At 41.2% G+C, this 17,003-nt stretch overlaps 1 protein-coding gene across 4 annotated transcripts in view; it reads right to left on the reverse strand.

The window, feature by feature from the left end:
* SPAG16 (sperm associated antigen 16) overlaps positions 1 to 17,003 on the reverse strand; it is a 423,943-nt gene that overhangs the window by 189,755 nt on the left and 217,185 nt on the right. For all 4 annotated transcript variants that reach the window (XM_067298501.1, XM_067298500.1, XM_067298499.1 and 1 more), the window contains one exon: positions 14,757 to 14,900. In XM_067298501.1, coding sequence (XP_067154602.1) covers positions 14,757 to 14,900 — 144 coding nt within the window. The remainder of the gene's footprint in view (positions 1 to 14,756; positions 14,901 to 17,003) is intronic.

The raw sequence follows: 17,003 nt of genomic DNA on the forward strand, positions 1-17,003 counted from the left end.
AGAAATGGCATCTATGCTATACCATTCCAGTATTTTCCCTCAAACAATGTAAATGTAAGTTAAGCTCTCCCTAGACACTACTACATTTTTTAAATAAATGAGTGTATTTAGCTACATAAATCCATGCATAATACAAATCAATATGCATAACATGCATTAAACAGCATGTTAATAACAGTATGGTATGCTTAATCTCAGCACCCAAACCATCCAGCTTGTGTCTTTTTTCCTCTATTGGAGTGACTCCAAAACCTCAAATGTTAATGAAGGGCTGTCGAAGTAGGGAAAAATATGTTTTGGAAGGAGTTCAGATACATGAATTCCATGTACAGAACAGATTTACGACCTATATTAACAATGATAATCCTGTATCACAGTTCCTCTGAAAGCTAGTTATGGATCAGTCATCTCAAATCCATTATCATCCCCAAATGGCTGTCCAGTGATGTCTAATCTCAATCAATAGCCAGTAATGAACCACATCCATTAATCCCATTTGCATGTTTGTACAAAGCATCATTATTAAACTGTATATGCATAGAGAGTTCAGTGAGCGCATAGAGATTTCACAGTGTGTGAACAAATTCTGCACTGGGATTTGAACATTGCCCGGGCACCTAGAAAAATATTCAACTCATGCCATGTAATGATCTGTTGCCAGTGAAGCTCCAGAAAACGCATTGGACAGTGCTCTTCTGGGAGACTGATGATCTTACAGAGCCCTGCCCATGGGATATGACGATAACCAAAGGCAGGGGATTAGTCAGTAGATTGAGTGATCACTAACACTTGGAAGTGCGAGAATGGAGGAGGAAAGCGAGAGCTGAAACTAGGCAGGTACAAGAGAAAGCAGCACACCAAAATTAGGATAATCGTCTGTCCTCTGATACAAGGCTTTCCATGAGAACCGAGTTTCCAGTTATGAAGCCACGCGTTCTCACACCTGATGGCTACAGAAAGGGGAAAAAAAAACCAAAAAACCAAACCCCAAAACCTAACAACTTTCAGAGCTGATCCAAAGTCTTGACATATATACATGTATAGCACAGTTGCTTTTTCTCTCTATTCCCCATCCATTTTATATTCACTCCCCCAGCACAGAAAACACAGTTACACCTATGCCCGTCAATGGTAAAGCTGGTGAAGAAATCCCTACGCTCCTTTCACAGTTGGCCTGCTCCTCCACTTGTGCCGCTGCAACACTTTGGTAAAGCAGGGATTTGAAACTCTGCCACATTTGAAGCCAGAGATTTAACCAGCAGGCCATTCGTACTGATAAAAACCCCTCACCTTCTGAAATCTTAAAAATAAATAAATAAATAAATGCAAAACTTTTATAAAAGCTAAAGCTTCTACCTTGAAAATGGACATTTCAGTGCAATTCAGCTTTTGTAAAAGCATTCTGAATATTTTGGGTTTATTCCAATTCAAATCTTACGAGTTGCTTCACAATTGAACTGCCATTCTCTAGTCAACCCTAACACTAATGTTTATTTTAACTGCTGCACTTTAGGAAATGTGCATTTTAACAATTTAACAAACATAGATCTCTCCTTAGCTCCTTCACTAGAAACCCTTGCAGCAGACTTTAGGGACAAAACAATTGCCTTTATTGCACAGAAGAAAACAATAATGAACCAAGAACGTTAAAGGCATCGAGATTATAATTGCTCACAAAGAAACATAACACAGAAATGATTCTATTAAAAGAGATGTTCTGACGTGTACAACAGCTCTGACTAGAGCAAGAGGAACATGCTCGGCCAAAATACAGGAGCAGACCAACACTGTGACCAACCCAAGTGAGAAGGCAGCTGCCTCTCTAATTCTTCTAACTTCCCACCCAAAATAGGGATAAATACTGAAAAAGCTAGAAGAAAACCTAAACAACCCCAAACTTCCACAGTGAGCAAAAGAATATCTTTTTCCCCCAGCAAAAACAGATGACTTGACATCTGTGAGAGTCAATTACTTCTGGCAACTACCAGGCAGCAGCTGTACTAGGAGCAGCATAAACTGAAAATCAAGGTGATGGGGAAGATGGAAAACCCAAGAACCCTGTGAAGATTAGGCAGATTTCTATAAAACTTTCACAGAGCATATTCATGGCTTCACTGAAGCTGAACATAAAAGTATATTTTATTGGTACTCTATAAAAGATATTTCAATTGCATCTTGCACCTCCCTATTTCTACCAAAGTTATTATATAGAGATTATTTTATTTCTTTCAGCTAAATTCTGTTCTGTTTCTACACCAGCTCTAATTATCCACACAGCTGATCAAAAATTTCCTCTTAATTTCTAAGAGTCTAAACACTCATATCAAAATATTAAGTGGATTTGAGTAACTGAATAAACTTTTGTTGTAAAGAGCATGATTAAACTTGACACCTGCTTTTGAAACCAATCAAGGTAATCACAATGCCTTTCACCAATGCGATTAAACTGATTCAATGCTCCCAATATTAACTCTTCTCTTTGCCCTCTTTGGCAGACTTTAGCCGCCTCTGCTAGAGCAGCCTTGGCTTTCACTGAAAGCAGGCTGCCGCTCCGATTGCCTTAACCGTGGGGAAGTCGGGAAAAACGTGCAGTTTGGTAGCACGCTTGGCTGCAGTCATGTTCTCATGTAACCTCCAGCAAAACAGGATTTCCATTTCAGAAGCCCCCTGCCTTTTCCCCGTCTTTAAGGGGCACAAAAGTGAGGGCACCCCTCGCTCTGCACACACACGAAAGAAGAGCAACTGAAAGGAGACGGAAAAGGCACAAACGCATGAAGAAACCAACTCCGCTTTCCACAGTGTCTACAACTACAACTGCTCAGTGGTACGTGGGAAACGAGAGACAAAAAACAATTAGCGTAAGCTTTTTATAAGTTTCTAAAATGCAAAAGACCTTGATTTGTTTCAGTTACTATAAAATCTTAAAAGCTACTGCAAACCACTTACACAATGAGACTCTGGACACATTTTAACCAGCTCCCATTGTACACAAGCTTTTTTTAAAAATCTGAACCACGCATGCTAACCAGCACAAAGTACATAACAAGGCAATCAACAAAATATCCGTGATATAACATCTTTGGTCTTCAATATAAAATGTCATAGTTTAATATTGGAAAGGTTTCCTACTCTTTATTAGTTTCACTCCAATTTTCAATAGGTTTTCAATCACTGCTCCTTGAAAATAAGCATGTAAAGTCAGGTGTGTAACTAGCTACAGGGCAGTTTCAAAGGGCAGCATTTTATCACAATATATTTTCTTCCAGCAATTATTTGCAACATGCATTTCAGCTGCTCAATAGAAGGACTGCTGCTTCTGTCAGCTAGCTTCCCCCTTCCTCTCTGGAACCGTCACCGGCATTTCTCTCTCCTGCTGTTTGCTGAATTATTGTAATGGGGATATTATTAGTGAATCACTCTAACTTGGAGTGGTCAATATTTCCACCAACCAACAAACAGAAGGCCAGGGTAGTTTTTCATTAGAGGATGGTCATTCCTGATGAAAAGCGAAGCCTATTCAGCCGCACTATGGAACTGCGGATTGTTTGCTTTTTAAATCAATATAATGACAGACTTTTAAGGTTCCTGATATGAGAGAAAGCATTTGTGTTTTGTATTTTGTCCTGCAAAGTGTTTCTAGTTCTCAAGGACACTTCTGGGAACTGGAGGATTTGTTTAAAAGAGGAAAAGTTGTGGCAAGTCCAAACAAAATCCTGCAACTAAAGCAGCTGGGTCTCAACTTTAAAAACACATACAACAGTAACTAATTTTTTTTTTTTTTTTTTATGGCAAACTGTACTACTTTAAAGCAAAAAAAACCCCCAGGATCCAAGTGTGTAGCAGCAACGCATACACCCAGTATGTTGATGTTCAAGGCAATCATCATCATCCTGTCTTTTGCAAAGGCACATTTCAGAACTGACCTCTCCAAAGAAAAATAAAACGAGAGCTACATGCATTCCTTTTTTTTTTTTTTTAAACAGATTCTCTCCAATAGTTACCACCTCACTCTTTAAAATGATATAAAACATTTTATGCATACACATCCCAGAAAACCACAGAGAATAACCAGGTTACACGTGCCAGAGCAGATTAGTATAGGTAGAAACATTTGGCTTGTGAGGGTGGGTGAAAGGGGAAAAAATTTTAATCGAGTCCATTACCTGGTTATTGATTTCTTTTTGCCAGACTGATCCTGCAGAATACTTATAAAGCCTTTGACATTGAGATGTTTGGCCAAAGGTATTGGATTAGTCTAAGCAAAAGCCCAACTTCTCATGTAATCTTTCATATTTCATTTATACGTGATTTATTCCTTTGTCCAGCAGAGGCTTTTTATTGATAAAAATAATGAGATTAAGAATCCCAAAGGAGATTTAATGCCCACCCAAACATGTTCATGAAGTAAAAACAGTAGGCTTTGCTGGCCTGGGAGAGAATGATGTCATATGAACGATGTTTTCTCACATAACAAGCCTGAAACTTGCCAAAGATTTTGAAATAAACAAAGCTACTCTTGAAATTAAAATTAGGAAAATAAAAATTAGGACTAATAAGCACTTCTGAAATATTTTTTTCTTTGAAGAATGAATGTAACTTTTTGTCTTTGCACTTCCTGTATTTAGTTCGGTTTGATAAAACATTTTAATAAATGCCTAGTTTGCAAAATATGAAGTGTTATTTAAAACCAGTTAGATGGCTGAAAATTAATCATGCCACTCAAAAGAAGTTTCTAACCATTGTCAAATTTAACATGTAACCTGGTAACTGAAGGCTTTGTTGAACTATGTGAGAATCAAAGATTTGCTAAGAAATTAAATCATTATGCCTTTGCAATACAAATGCTTTTCAAAAGTCCTAAGTAAAACGTACCAGGTATCTTGCATTCCTTCAATAACTATCACTAGTAATAAAAGGATAAATAAAATACATCTGTTTCTGCAGTGAACCCTGAATTAGGTTTTAAAGTCTCTATTACTCTCTAGTCTCTCCAGGCACAAATCAGAATAATCCTATTCCACTGACAGACAACAGAGATCCTCACGATTAACACAAGCCTTACAACTCTTTCTTATGTTGATACTTATAGCTGGCTTTTAAGTCTCAGCCTCGTTTAGTTTATGATGCAGAACTCAACATTTAGGACTGAAAAACTAGCAGAAAAAGTCCCCTGAAGATCACTCTTTAGGGACCACTTATAAAAAGTGGTCTCTGAGACCCTTTCACCAAGAGGATCATCATTCTGCTTGGCTCAGTGGCCAGACAGAAAGGGTGAAAGCTGTCATTTTTCTTCTTCCTCCCTGCTGCTTTTAGGTTTACAATGAGGAGCTTGCCTGGCCAATCCTTATGTTCTTTTGAATAAAAAGCTCCTAGTGCAAGTGACTCCTGTGAAACCGCATGGGGCAGTGAGGTTTCATGCCCTCTCCCCTGCGTATCTACTGGCTATGGGACAAGAATACGGTTACCTACAAAGATTAGTCTTTGCATTGCTTCAGCTCCTTAGTCTCAGGCTGAAAGACCCCATTAGCAACACTCTACATTTTTAAGTGATTGGCCATAAAACCATCCGAGTCTTTTTCTAGGGTTTCTGTATTTCTGTTGTACGTAATGAATCCAACAGTTCCCTGAACTGTCAGAACACATCTCTGGGATGTGCTGTACTTACCACACATCTGTTGGCCATCTGGACAGCACGTGCTAGGTCCTGTTCATTCTTCTGGAAATATTTGATGAACCAGTGTATTGTAGAGTAAAGTGGTACCTGCACAGTGACCTTGTCTGGCAGGCCCAGGGCCTGTGTAGACAAGCTTGGGATGGTGCAGCAATCCCACAAAAACACACAATTTTTTAATGCCACTTAAAAAAAAAAAAAAATCTGGGCAAAGGAGAGTATCTGAGCACACTGTAACCCTAACTTTTCCATAATAGAATTTGAAAGGGTCACCCAAAGAGCAGGATTCTCGGTCTGTTCCTTCCTCAACATTTCAAAGGATTTCCTTTGGTCCTGAGCGAGTTAACATGTATGGTGTCACCTTAGCACAATTCTTGACCCAGCCAGAGCAGCTGCTCTAATGGCTAGGTGATAACCAAAAACAATCCTTTAAAATCACTGATTCTGAACTTCTTTAATGTCTGTGTCAACGGATTTTTTGAAGAGCTCCAAAAGGGTATGTAAAGGTCTGTGAAGATTAGTAAGAGCTTCCAATAGCAAGATCAAATCACACAACTTGATGTTTATTTACAGCTTACATACAAATGCTGCTGTGCTTAACTAAAACTAAGAAACATTAGTTTGTAATGACATTTTGCAGATCCAGGAATCATAACCTTAATGGCAGCTGTTTGATCTGAAAGCCTTCCTAGTTCCAACAAATAACTGCAGCATCCATACTTCCAAGTCAATATATTGAATAAGATGGTATAACAGATGATCCCTGGTTCTACACCCTCTCATAGAAATGAAAATAAGTCTAAGACTGATACTAGGAATTACTGAAATATGAGGAGGAATATATTTGCTGTCAGTAGAAATTTTTAAATTTTCCTGTTATTGTGATTAAATAACCTCGGTCATTCTCAATATGTCATCAAATCCTTTTCCTTTGCTGAGGCTTCACTGGCCATGGGTAGTTACAGTTATTAAAAAAATACTAGTTGCAACATGCAACCAAACAGAAAGCAGCTGTGGATTTTTAGCATCACATTGTCTGACTCTCTACATACCCTATAGCTGTTTCTCTAGAAACATTGATATACAAGAGCATTATCATTGCCAAGAAGAGTGGTGAGGATTGATGCATCAGTAACTACCAGTAATAGAAGCTTTCTCACCAGCTCACCCTATAGGAAGCCAACAGCTGAAGAGGTGGGTGAGGAAAAAGGAAGAATGCTCCCTGGTTGTAATTCACCTTGATAGTCAAAGCACTACAGGCTCTCAAGCTACAAAAGCACATCCACCTTGTAATTCCAAATTTATACATACACCTGCCAAGCTGTCAAGTCTGATTTTCGGACCTCAACATTTCCCTGGGTTCTCCAAGCACAAGCCCCCTCTGGGACACTGTGAGCAATGAGCAGTGTCAGGTTCGGCCAGTTACCTTTGAACAACTGATCATGGTTGTCTTGAAACCCTGTCTGCCCCCTTTCTTTCCGCGACTGTCTTCCCTCCTGAATTTTGTCCCCCTCTCCCACTACTCCTTCAGAGGTTTCTCCACGCCCTCCTTCCGTTTTTGGATTACTGATCTGCTGGGCTCTGTGGTGGGTCCTGTTCTCTTTTCACACTACAATTCATCTGTGGATAGTTTCTTCACAAGCTCAAATAATGAAATGATAAAAAAACCACATTAAAAATAAAATCATGAACCTACCTGAACTGCCATTCATTTCAGTTTCTCAGTTTATTCTGACTTTTCAACTCTGATGAGGAAATTTTTTTTTAAACCTTGAAAGTTTTTGTAGAAGGAAGAAATTACTTCCACTCAGATGGAGTCTTGCTACCACATTTTTATGTTTTCCAATTACTTCTCTCTGAAGCTTTGAGAAAACATCACTACCCTGGCTCCTCTCTCACATTCAGGATCTTGGCAACATTTTGGGTTTGGACTTCTGCTTGAGTCCTCACATCCATCCTCTGTATATATTTTGCTAATTCTTTCCACACAGTATCTCTACAGTGTCACCTTTTCTATCTATCCATGCATATATTTTCTTCAGTGCAACATCTTTTCCCTTAGTTTTGAAAGATGCAATCTGCTGCTTCTATTTTTCAGAACATGGATTATTCTTTTAGCCCATGTCACATCTCTCTTGCATCCCTTCACTGTCTCCCTTCTTCTAGTATATCAAACTACCTTTTTTCCAAGATGCTTCATGAATGGTCTTTTTTCTTTATTAATTACTGAGGAGACAATTCCTACCTCCACTTTCCAAAAGCAACAGAACTTACAAAAAATTTATACAGTTCAAAATAACTGTTAGGCATTTTTTGGTTTAATAAACTGTTAACAGATTTGATTCTTTTCCTCAGCAACTGTGAAAGCTGAAATAGCATCTGAAAGAATACAAGCAATAGTAGGATCACAACCCTGGACTTCAGGAGAGCAAACTTTGTCCTCTTCAGGGACCTACTTGGAGGAATCCCATGGGTGAGGGCCCTGGAAGGAAGGAGTGTTCAAGAGAGTTGGTTAATATTCAAACATCACTTTCTCCAGGCTCAAGAGCGGTGCATCCCTATGAGTAGGAAGTCAAGCAAAGGAGGTAGGAGACCTGCATGGATGAGCAAGGAGCTCCTGGCAAAACTCAACCAGAAGAAGGAAGTCTACAGAAAGTGGAAAGGGGGACAGGCCACTTGGGAGGAATATAGGAACGTTGTCAGAGTATGCAGGGATGCGACGAGGAAGGCTACGGCCCATTTGGAATTAAATCTGGCAAGAGATGTCAAGGACAACAAGAAGGGCTTCTTCAAATACATCAGTAGCAAGAGGAAGACTAGGGAAAATGTGGGCCCTTTGCTGAATGGGGTGGGTGCCCTGGTGACAAAGGATGCAGAGAAGGCAGAGTTACTGAATGCCTTCTTTGCTTCAGTCTTTACTGCTGAGGCCAGCCCTCAGGTACCCCAGACCCTGGAGGCAAGAGAGAAAGTCTGCAGAAAGGAAGACTTTCCCTTGGTGGAGGAGGAGTGGGCTAGAGATCATTTAAGCAAACTTGACACCCACAAATCCATGGGCCCTGATGGGATGCACCCACGAGTGCTGAGGGAGCTGGCGGACATTATTGCTAAGCCACTCTCCATCATCTTTGAAAGGTCATGGAGAACAGGAGAGGTGCCCGAGGACTGGAAGAAAGCCAATGTCACCCCAGTCTTCAAAAAGGGCAAGAAGGAGGACCCAGGGAACTACAGGCCAGCCAGCCTCACCTCCATCCCTGGAAAGGTGATGGAGCAGCTCATCCTGGAAGCCATCTCCAAGCATGTGGAGGAAAAGAAGGTGATCAGGAGTAGTCAGCATGGCTTCACCAAGGGGAAATCATGCCTAACCAATCTGATAGCCTTCTATGATGGAATGACTGGCTGGGTAGATGAGAGGAGACCAGTGGATGTTGTCTACCTAGACTTCAGCAAGGCTTTTGACACTGTCTCCCATAGCATCCTCATAGACAAGCTCAGGAAGTGTGGGTTAGATGAGTGGACAGTGAGGTGGATTGAGAACTGGCTGAATGGCAGAGCTCAGAGAGTTGTGCTCAGTGGCACAGAGTCTAGTTGGAGGCCTGTAGCTAGCGGTGTCCCCCAGGGGTCAGTCCTGGGTCCAGTCTTGTTCAACTTCTTCATCAATGACCTGCATGAAGGCACAGAGTGCACCCTCAGCAAGTTTGCTGACGATACAAAACTGGGAGGAGTGGCGGATACGCCAGGGGGCTGTGCTGCCATTCAAAGAGACTTGGACAGGCTGGAGAGGTGGGCAGAGAGGAACCTCATGAAATTCAACAAAGGGAAGTGCAGGGTCCTGCACCTGGGGAGGAATAACCCCCTGCAGCAGTACAGGTTGGGGGTTGACCTGCTGGAAAGCAGCTCTGCTGAGAAGGACCTGGGAGTGCTGGTGGACACCAAGTTAACCGTGAGGCAGCAATGTGCCCTTGTGGCCAAGAAGGCCAATGGTATCCTGGGGTGCATCAGAAAGAGTGTTGCCAGCAGGTCGAGGGAGGTGATTCTCCGCCTCTACTCAGCCCTGGTGAGGCCACATCTGGAGTACTGCGTCCAGTTCTGGGCTCCCCAGTACAAGAGGGATGTGGCACTACTGGAGCAAGTCCAGCAAAGGGCCACAAAGATGATTAGGGGACTGGAGCATCTCTCTTATGAGGAAAGGCTGAGAGAGCTGGGCCTGTTTAGCTTGGAGAAGAGAAGGCTGAGAGGAGATCTTATCAATGTGTACAAGTATCTGAAGGGAGGGTGTCGAGAGGATGGGGCCAGACTCTTTTCAGTGGTGCCGAGCGACAGGACGCGAGGCAACGGGCACAAACTGAAACACAGACAATTCCATCTGAACATGAGGAAAAACTTTTTCACTGTGAGGGTGACAGAGCACTGGAACAGGTTGCCCCGAGAGGTGGTGGAGTCTCCTTCTCTGGAGATATTCAAAATGCGCCTGGATGCAATCCTGTGCAATGTGCTCTAGGTGACCCTGCTTGAGCAGGGGGGTTGGACTAGATGATCTCCAGAGGTCCCTTCCAACCTCAGTGATTCTGTGATTCTGTGATTCTGTAATTCCGCTTCTGTCTCAGCTGAAAAGGACATTTCAAAGGAGACGACAATTTTCAGTGCAAGTTTTAATTTTCAGTACGTACACTTTGTACGTCTTTTCAATTCAGGAGGTGTGTAAACAGAAGTTCATTGTACTCCACAGACTCAAACAATGTTTGCCTGAAAAGAGCTACAAACATTTTAGAAGAGTTTACTGGATTAATATTTATGAATATATTAAGGATGATACATATTACACCAGCTCATGTACTGAGCAAGAATAGAATATTTTACTGTTCACAGAGATTTTATAGGTCATTAACACACACCTTTGCTGTGTGGCATAGCTTGATTCTTTAACCACCTAGACAGTTTAGTAAAGACAAATAAATGTAGTACATGTGCTGAAATATCCTAATGTCTTCAGAATATGGTTCTTAAAGGTGCAGCATGAACTTCCTCAGCTCATCCTGGAACCTGGCAGAAGGTGCAGATTTTGTCTATTATTGCAAACACCGAGGCCACCCGGCATGGGCAGGTGCGCTACACAGCTCTTCTCCAGCTATCCAGATTTTCAGCATCAGTACTCTGCTTGAAGCCCCTGTGGATGGCTGTGACAGGAGTCATTCTGGCTCCCTCACCCCTTCATACATATAAAAGATAAGTTGGAAAATATTCCTGAATTTTTCAATAGGGACAGGAACTTGAAACAACTAATTCATCTGCAAAGCACTATTCAGCCAGACTGGAGCAACAACTGTGTTTATTTTTGAAGTTTGACCAGTTGCCACCTGAACTTCAAAAAGGAAGCACTGTTCCCCGCCTTCTTTCCAGCTGCTCTGCTCTATAGATGACTGGACCTGTTTGAAGTTTTACTTTTATTTAAAAAGCTTAAGGCAAAATTCTCCTCTCAGATCTGCACAGAGCATCACGGCAGCGATGTGCTGCTCCCCTCACATGACAGAGCCGCTTCTGCTCTCCCTTCGTCTGGTCCTGCGAGCTGCTGTCGTGCGGGGAGGACACAGGGACTACCAGCCTTTGTACAGCCTGAAGAGTGCTGGGCACAGTGGAAAAGCGACCCTACGTTTGGCTCCAGCCAGGCTCTGGAGCTTCAGCAAACACTCTCTCCTCTACCCACTCTGCTCAGATAGGAAGGAGATGCCTCTGTGCATTTTTAAGTGAAAATAGTCATGAAATAAAGTTTCCCAAAGAGTACTTAGAGAGCACATTGGTAGCGAGAGGGAAAAAGATTCACCCATCCCCTGCATCCAACAAGCCTTCAGAAACTCCAGTGGCTTTTGCCCCGAAGACTTACCGGCACTGGAATACTTGAGAGTATTGCCATAGCTCAGTACCGTGACCGATTCAAGTGATAATCCTCCTCTTTGTGACGTACCAATTGCTGGGGAAGGGCCAGAGCCTGAGAAATACCTTTACCCTTTTATCAGATACAGTGAGGTTCCTACTGCCAAACCATGTTCTCCCGCTGCTCTTGGCAAAGCTGGAGAAACGCTTAAAACAACAACAACAAAAATCTAACAGCAGCTTCTCGGTTAAATCTAACAGCAGCTTGAGCTTGAAGAATACAGATCCTCACAGGTACCAGTGAGACCTACGACATAACCCCTATTCCCAGGGACATCACAAACGTGGCCATTAGAAAGACCCTTGTACAACTAATATTATACAGTAAACACTGCAAAAATGGATTTCTGGAGTTTTAAGTCATTTGTATGTGCAGATGCACCAATTAAATTCACATTGCAGGTCTAGATTTGTTTCTCCTCAAATTATTAGTTTGTACAACCTCAGTGCATGGACTATTCTGGTGTTTTCCAAAGATGGTTTGGAAGCGGGCAGGGACTTAAGTGTGTGTGCGCGTGCTCTGCGGCTACACATACACTATCTGCATCTTCAAGACAGGGCTGAACCTGCTCTGTACATGAAGATCAACTCGATTTGTGACTAAGCAGTAGGTCCACTGGTGCAACTGAAGAGGAACTCTAGGATACAGCTTCTGATGGCCCTGGGCACAATGCTGCTGCTGCCTGGATAAAAATATCACTGCTCCAGAGCAGGGGTTCCCAAACAGAGCAGCAGCAATCTTTAGTGGAGCATGACTGCATGGCAAGTGAGTTTCAAAACCTTCACTAATAAGGCTTAGCGCATCTCTTCTGGAAAAGGAGGCAGTGGTAGCAGCCCTGGGACCAGGGCAGTGGGTCAACTGGATTCAGCAAGGCAGGGAAATCTTGCCATTTTTTCCCCTCACAGAGGATTTGACAAGAAAAATTTGGGTACTACTGTACTGAAGTATTGATTTTTTCTGTTTGTAGCAAAGTGCCATCTTATCATTGAAAAACAAGCATTCATGGCTTTAAGCCCTCACGTGTACTCTTAAAAAACAGATCACTTTGTTTCTTATTGTATTATTAATAAGTGATACAAATGACTCAAATTTAATCAGCATTACAACTTGCATAACTTCTCCTTCTGGCAGGTGCTGTAGGGACATATAAAAAGAAAGCTTAGACTGTAAATAGAGAAGACAGACCAGAGGGTTGCAGAAGGTTCTGAACACGATTTTGCAGACGGGGAAATGCAGCATAAAGGTTAAATGATTTAACCAAGAACAAAAAGGAAAGAGTAGAGTGGGAATTTTATCCAGGTTTCTGGACCGCAGTTTAATAGCCCAGTCACAACAATATCTTTCTTTTCACCTTTTAGATGAACCTCCTTTTAGATCATGACAGCAGGACTAAAACAAAGGCCATCTACATTTGATTCCAGAAAACTTTTAGGAGAACTTTCTATTTGTATTTCATTTTTTTCACTCCCAGAACACCTGACCTATAGAAGTCCCTTCACTTAAAAAAAAAAAAAAAATTAAATTTATTCTGTCATATTATATATACTTCGTCTAGTAACAGAAGACAATATCGTAACAGCAGTGCTTCTGAATCACTCCACAGCATTCAGCAGGAGTCAATTTCTACTGCAAGTGAATAATGATGTACCTCAACTCATTTTAATTTCAATAATTGAATGAGAAATAGGAAAGCCTATTGAAAGGACTGTATTCTGGTCAAAGACTAATGAGAAAATAGTTTTGAGTCTCTGAGTCAGCGGGTGTCATGGTAACAATGCATTATCGAAATCTGATTAGCGTGCCCAGAAGCTCTATAAATGATAACATGCTCTTCTAATTGTATTTCCTTTCTTTCCCATGATGAGCTTTATATTCATGAGAGGTAAGTAGTAAGGCATCATTCTGTTTATCTCTAAGTTAGACTTAGGATGTCCAGCACGCTCGCAAATTCAGTGCAAACTGTCGTTCAGTAATAGAAAAGCATTCCTGCTTTCTTAAAATAAAAAACTGCGACTCTGATTTCCTTCCTATTCCTAATTGGTTTATAGGTAATTATCTAAGTCAAATATCACTCTGCCCTTTTAAATAGGCAATATTGTTTCTAAGGGTATACACATGAAAAAAGGATTACTGTGAATCTTCAGCTTCTACCAAAATGCCTGTGTTTCATAGGAGAAAAAGATGCAAGACAAAGAGCATGTGCATGATAAATTCCATCCCCAAAAGTATTCTTACATGTTCTTGAGGTTTTGAAAAGGAGGAGGAGATTTTCTTGTGTTTAGAGGATGGTGTGCCTGTTTGCTAGCTCATTACAATATCAGAAACCAAGAAGAACTTCAGAATTAGAAAGGGTTTTTTTCCTTTTCCTGAAGAAAAGAGCTAATATTGCTTCATAAAATAAATACAGGGAAAATACAAGGTTGGAGGTTTAATAACGCTCTTTCTGTAAGCGAGCCTCAGGTGAGTAGCCTAGCAGACCTTCATTATATTAACAGTACAGAGCTCTATTACAACTGCAGCCTCACAAATCTGATGCAAAATCATTTGAACATACAGAAACCCAGTCTTAAACGGAAATCTTTTTCTCCTCAGAGTAAAACCGCGTTCTATTTCTCAGCAGAATGACCGTGAAATCTACTCCATATTCGGCCTATTTCCGTGACCCTTGCAACCAAAATGTTTATTTCTCATTCTAAATGTTCGCTTTCATTTATTAGTTCAGCTTCAAATCTTTATAAAGAAAAAGAAGGAAAGCTCACGTTCTTATTCTCTAGGCAGCTCAAATACGCTTAGGACAAATAATGCTTAATACAAGAAATCAACTTTTCTGTATTATTAATAACAGGGCCATGTTTGTCATAGTGCACGAACACAGAGAAAATTAATACAGCTAGACCTAAAAAGCTTATTACTCTTCATTACGTGCACTGGCACGTGGACAAAGTTTAAGATGTACAAAATACTGAAAGCAATCAATCTTAAGTCAACACACTGAAAGCCAGAGGAACGTTTATCTACATGTTTGGAAATTCAGCAGAGAGCGCGGGGTTACACGGAGAATAGAAAGTCATCAAAGCAGGCCAGCGAGCAAAGAAAGAGCAAACAAGTCCTCCCCAGCAGGGATTAGTGCTAGCACCGGGCACTGTTTACACTAACCTGGGATGGAAGCAGCAGCCGGAAAGCCAATCGGTGTGACCTTCGCCTGTCATGATGATGTTCCCATTAGGGAAGGCCCACATTTTCCAGAAGTGGTCATCACTGCCAGTGGCCACGATGTTTTTTCGGGGATGTAAAGCCAAGCTGCAAGAGAAAAGACAGGCGAGATTATATCCTGTATCGCTTTTATCTTGTGGAATGCACAGCTGTGAGATTAATTTAATGCAGGGCAACATCTAAAGATGACACTGATTTTGTATTGACTGTACGAGCAGTGATGCTGTCTATGCTTGTAAGAATTTAAAATCTTTGCTATGTAGATGAGTTCCTGCTTCTGCCGAAGAAAACAGTCAAACATGACTGACTTTTGTGAAACCAGAATTATTTTCAGGCTCTCTTGGAGTTTTAAAAATACTTTGTTAGATTATGCTCCTAAAAAAATGCAATAGGATAAGATATAAACAAGCAGAACCAACATGAATCAATATTTCCCCATCCCCACAAAATCTTCAAAGTATTGGCTTGCCAGCCTGCGGCTGATCATCAAAGAGAAGGAGGAGGACAAAAGCGCTCTCTGCTTTTTTCATTGTACCCACATGTCTAAAGTCATCTATCACTGAGACATAACTCAAATGATAATTACAGTCCACCAGCATGTGGACCACTGGTCTCTGCCATCACTTTAGCACCTATTCACTGGGACAAAGCTATGGTCAGAAAATCCATTTCGACACTATACTCAAAATGTGTTACATGTTTTCAGTTTGCATTATATAGCACCCCGGGACATGATGGAAATCATACCCCTATCACACTCCCATCCTGAAAGCTCAGTTTATTTTTGATTTGGCAACTGCAGTATGCCTAAAATGGACCTAGAGAAGAAAATAAACCTGTTGGAAAAATAACAAGTACCATATTTCACATGCTTATTTGATTTAAATTATTGCAATGTTTTAGTATTTGTTGAACACGGAACAGTATCTAGCAGTCAACTTAAGTCCCAGAAGTAGGTTATTAAATATACCAAATCTGGCATTCAGAATCTAAATGCAAAGAAGGGGAGAGGAATTATAACCTGTGTGCACACCTTTTTCAGTCAGAGTTGACAGTTTGCAGAGAAAAGTGTTTATTAAAATAGAAACAGAGAAAAGAGAGAAGACGCCAAGCAGCCAAACAGGAAGAAAAGAGAGGTCATAAGAGGCACATAACTACTTCGTTACAAATATCTCTTTTTTAAATATCTTTCTTCTGCATGCTAATTATTTCATAAAATTCCCTAAATCAGAACCACAGCTTCTGTTATACTGGGAAATAGAACTCCTCTATCAAATTCATGCTAAAAACATCTTTATGTCAACTAGAATTTCATCAGAAAAAACATCTACTCTTACTGTTTAAGGCACCATCTAGGAAGATCTTCACTTTCCACAGATGCACCAGGTAGGCTCGTTTGTTTGACCAAGGAGCCTGGATTTTACTCATTCTCTAATTTCTTAAACAGACAAAAATGTCCTCTATCTTTGCCTAAAAAAGAGAAACTCCTTTTGCATTTTCAGGGAGAAGAGAAGGAGGGAATGATGCTATTTAAATTCTCCAGAGAGGAACAGAAAACAATTGTATCATTCAGATTGGCCACAAAATATACCTAGGAGAGCAAGGAGGGAATAGAGATAAAAGGAGAATTAAAGGCTGAAAGAAGGCATGCAGGTGGCCTGCAAATGACAGGATGAGGACAGCTCTCCCAGAAGTCTCTCTACCACAGGAGACCTCTGGCACACCAAAAATCCCAACTTAATATTGCAGCTTTCTGCAGCACACATAGGCACATCACATTGTTATTCTGAGGACAGCCACGAAGGGGATCCAGCTTCACAGAAAAATGAGCAGAATAATAACTATAAAGACAAATGCAGCAGGGCTACACACACTCTCAGCCTCTAAAAGCATTGAGGCAGGCTGGGTTAAGTAGGACCTTCCCTGCTGGGTCACGCAAAGCTGAGCAGCACATGGAGGTAAGACCAATGCAGGAGCATTTCTTCTACTTGCTAGCAACAAGGTCCTTAGCTCTTTTAGATGTAGCAAGGGAAAAAGAAACAGAAGTGGATTCGGGAAGGCTGGAGAGAAAGGCGAGGGTGCCCCCTGCAAAAGCACTGAGCGTCTGTGCTACTGCGGGAAGCTTCATCACTGTTCAGGCCGGTCTGCGATGCAAGCGTTAAAAGAGCGCACTTTTCTGTCTTGGGAACA

This window comes from Apteryx mantelli, chromosome 6 (assembly GCF_036417845.1).
Source record: "Apteryx mantelli isolate bAptMan1 chromosome 6, bAptMan1.hap1, whole genome shotgun sequence".
NCBI classification, from domain to species: Eukaryota; Metazoa; Chordata; class Aves; order Apterygiformes; family Apterygidae; genus Apteryx; species Apteryx mantelli.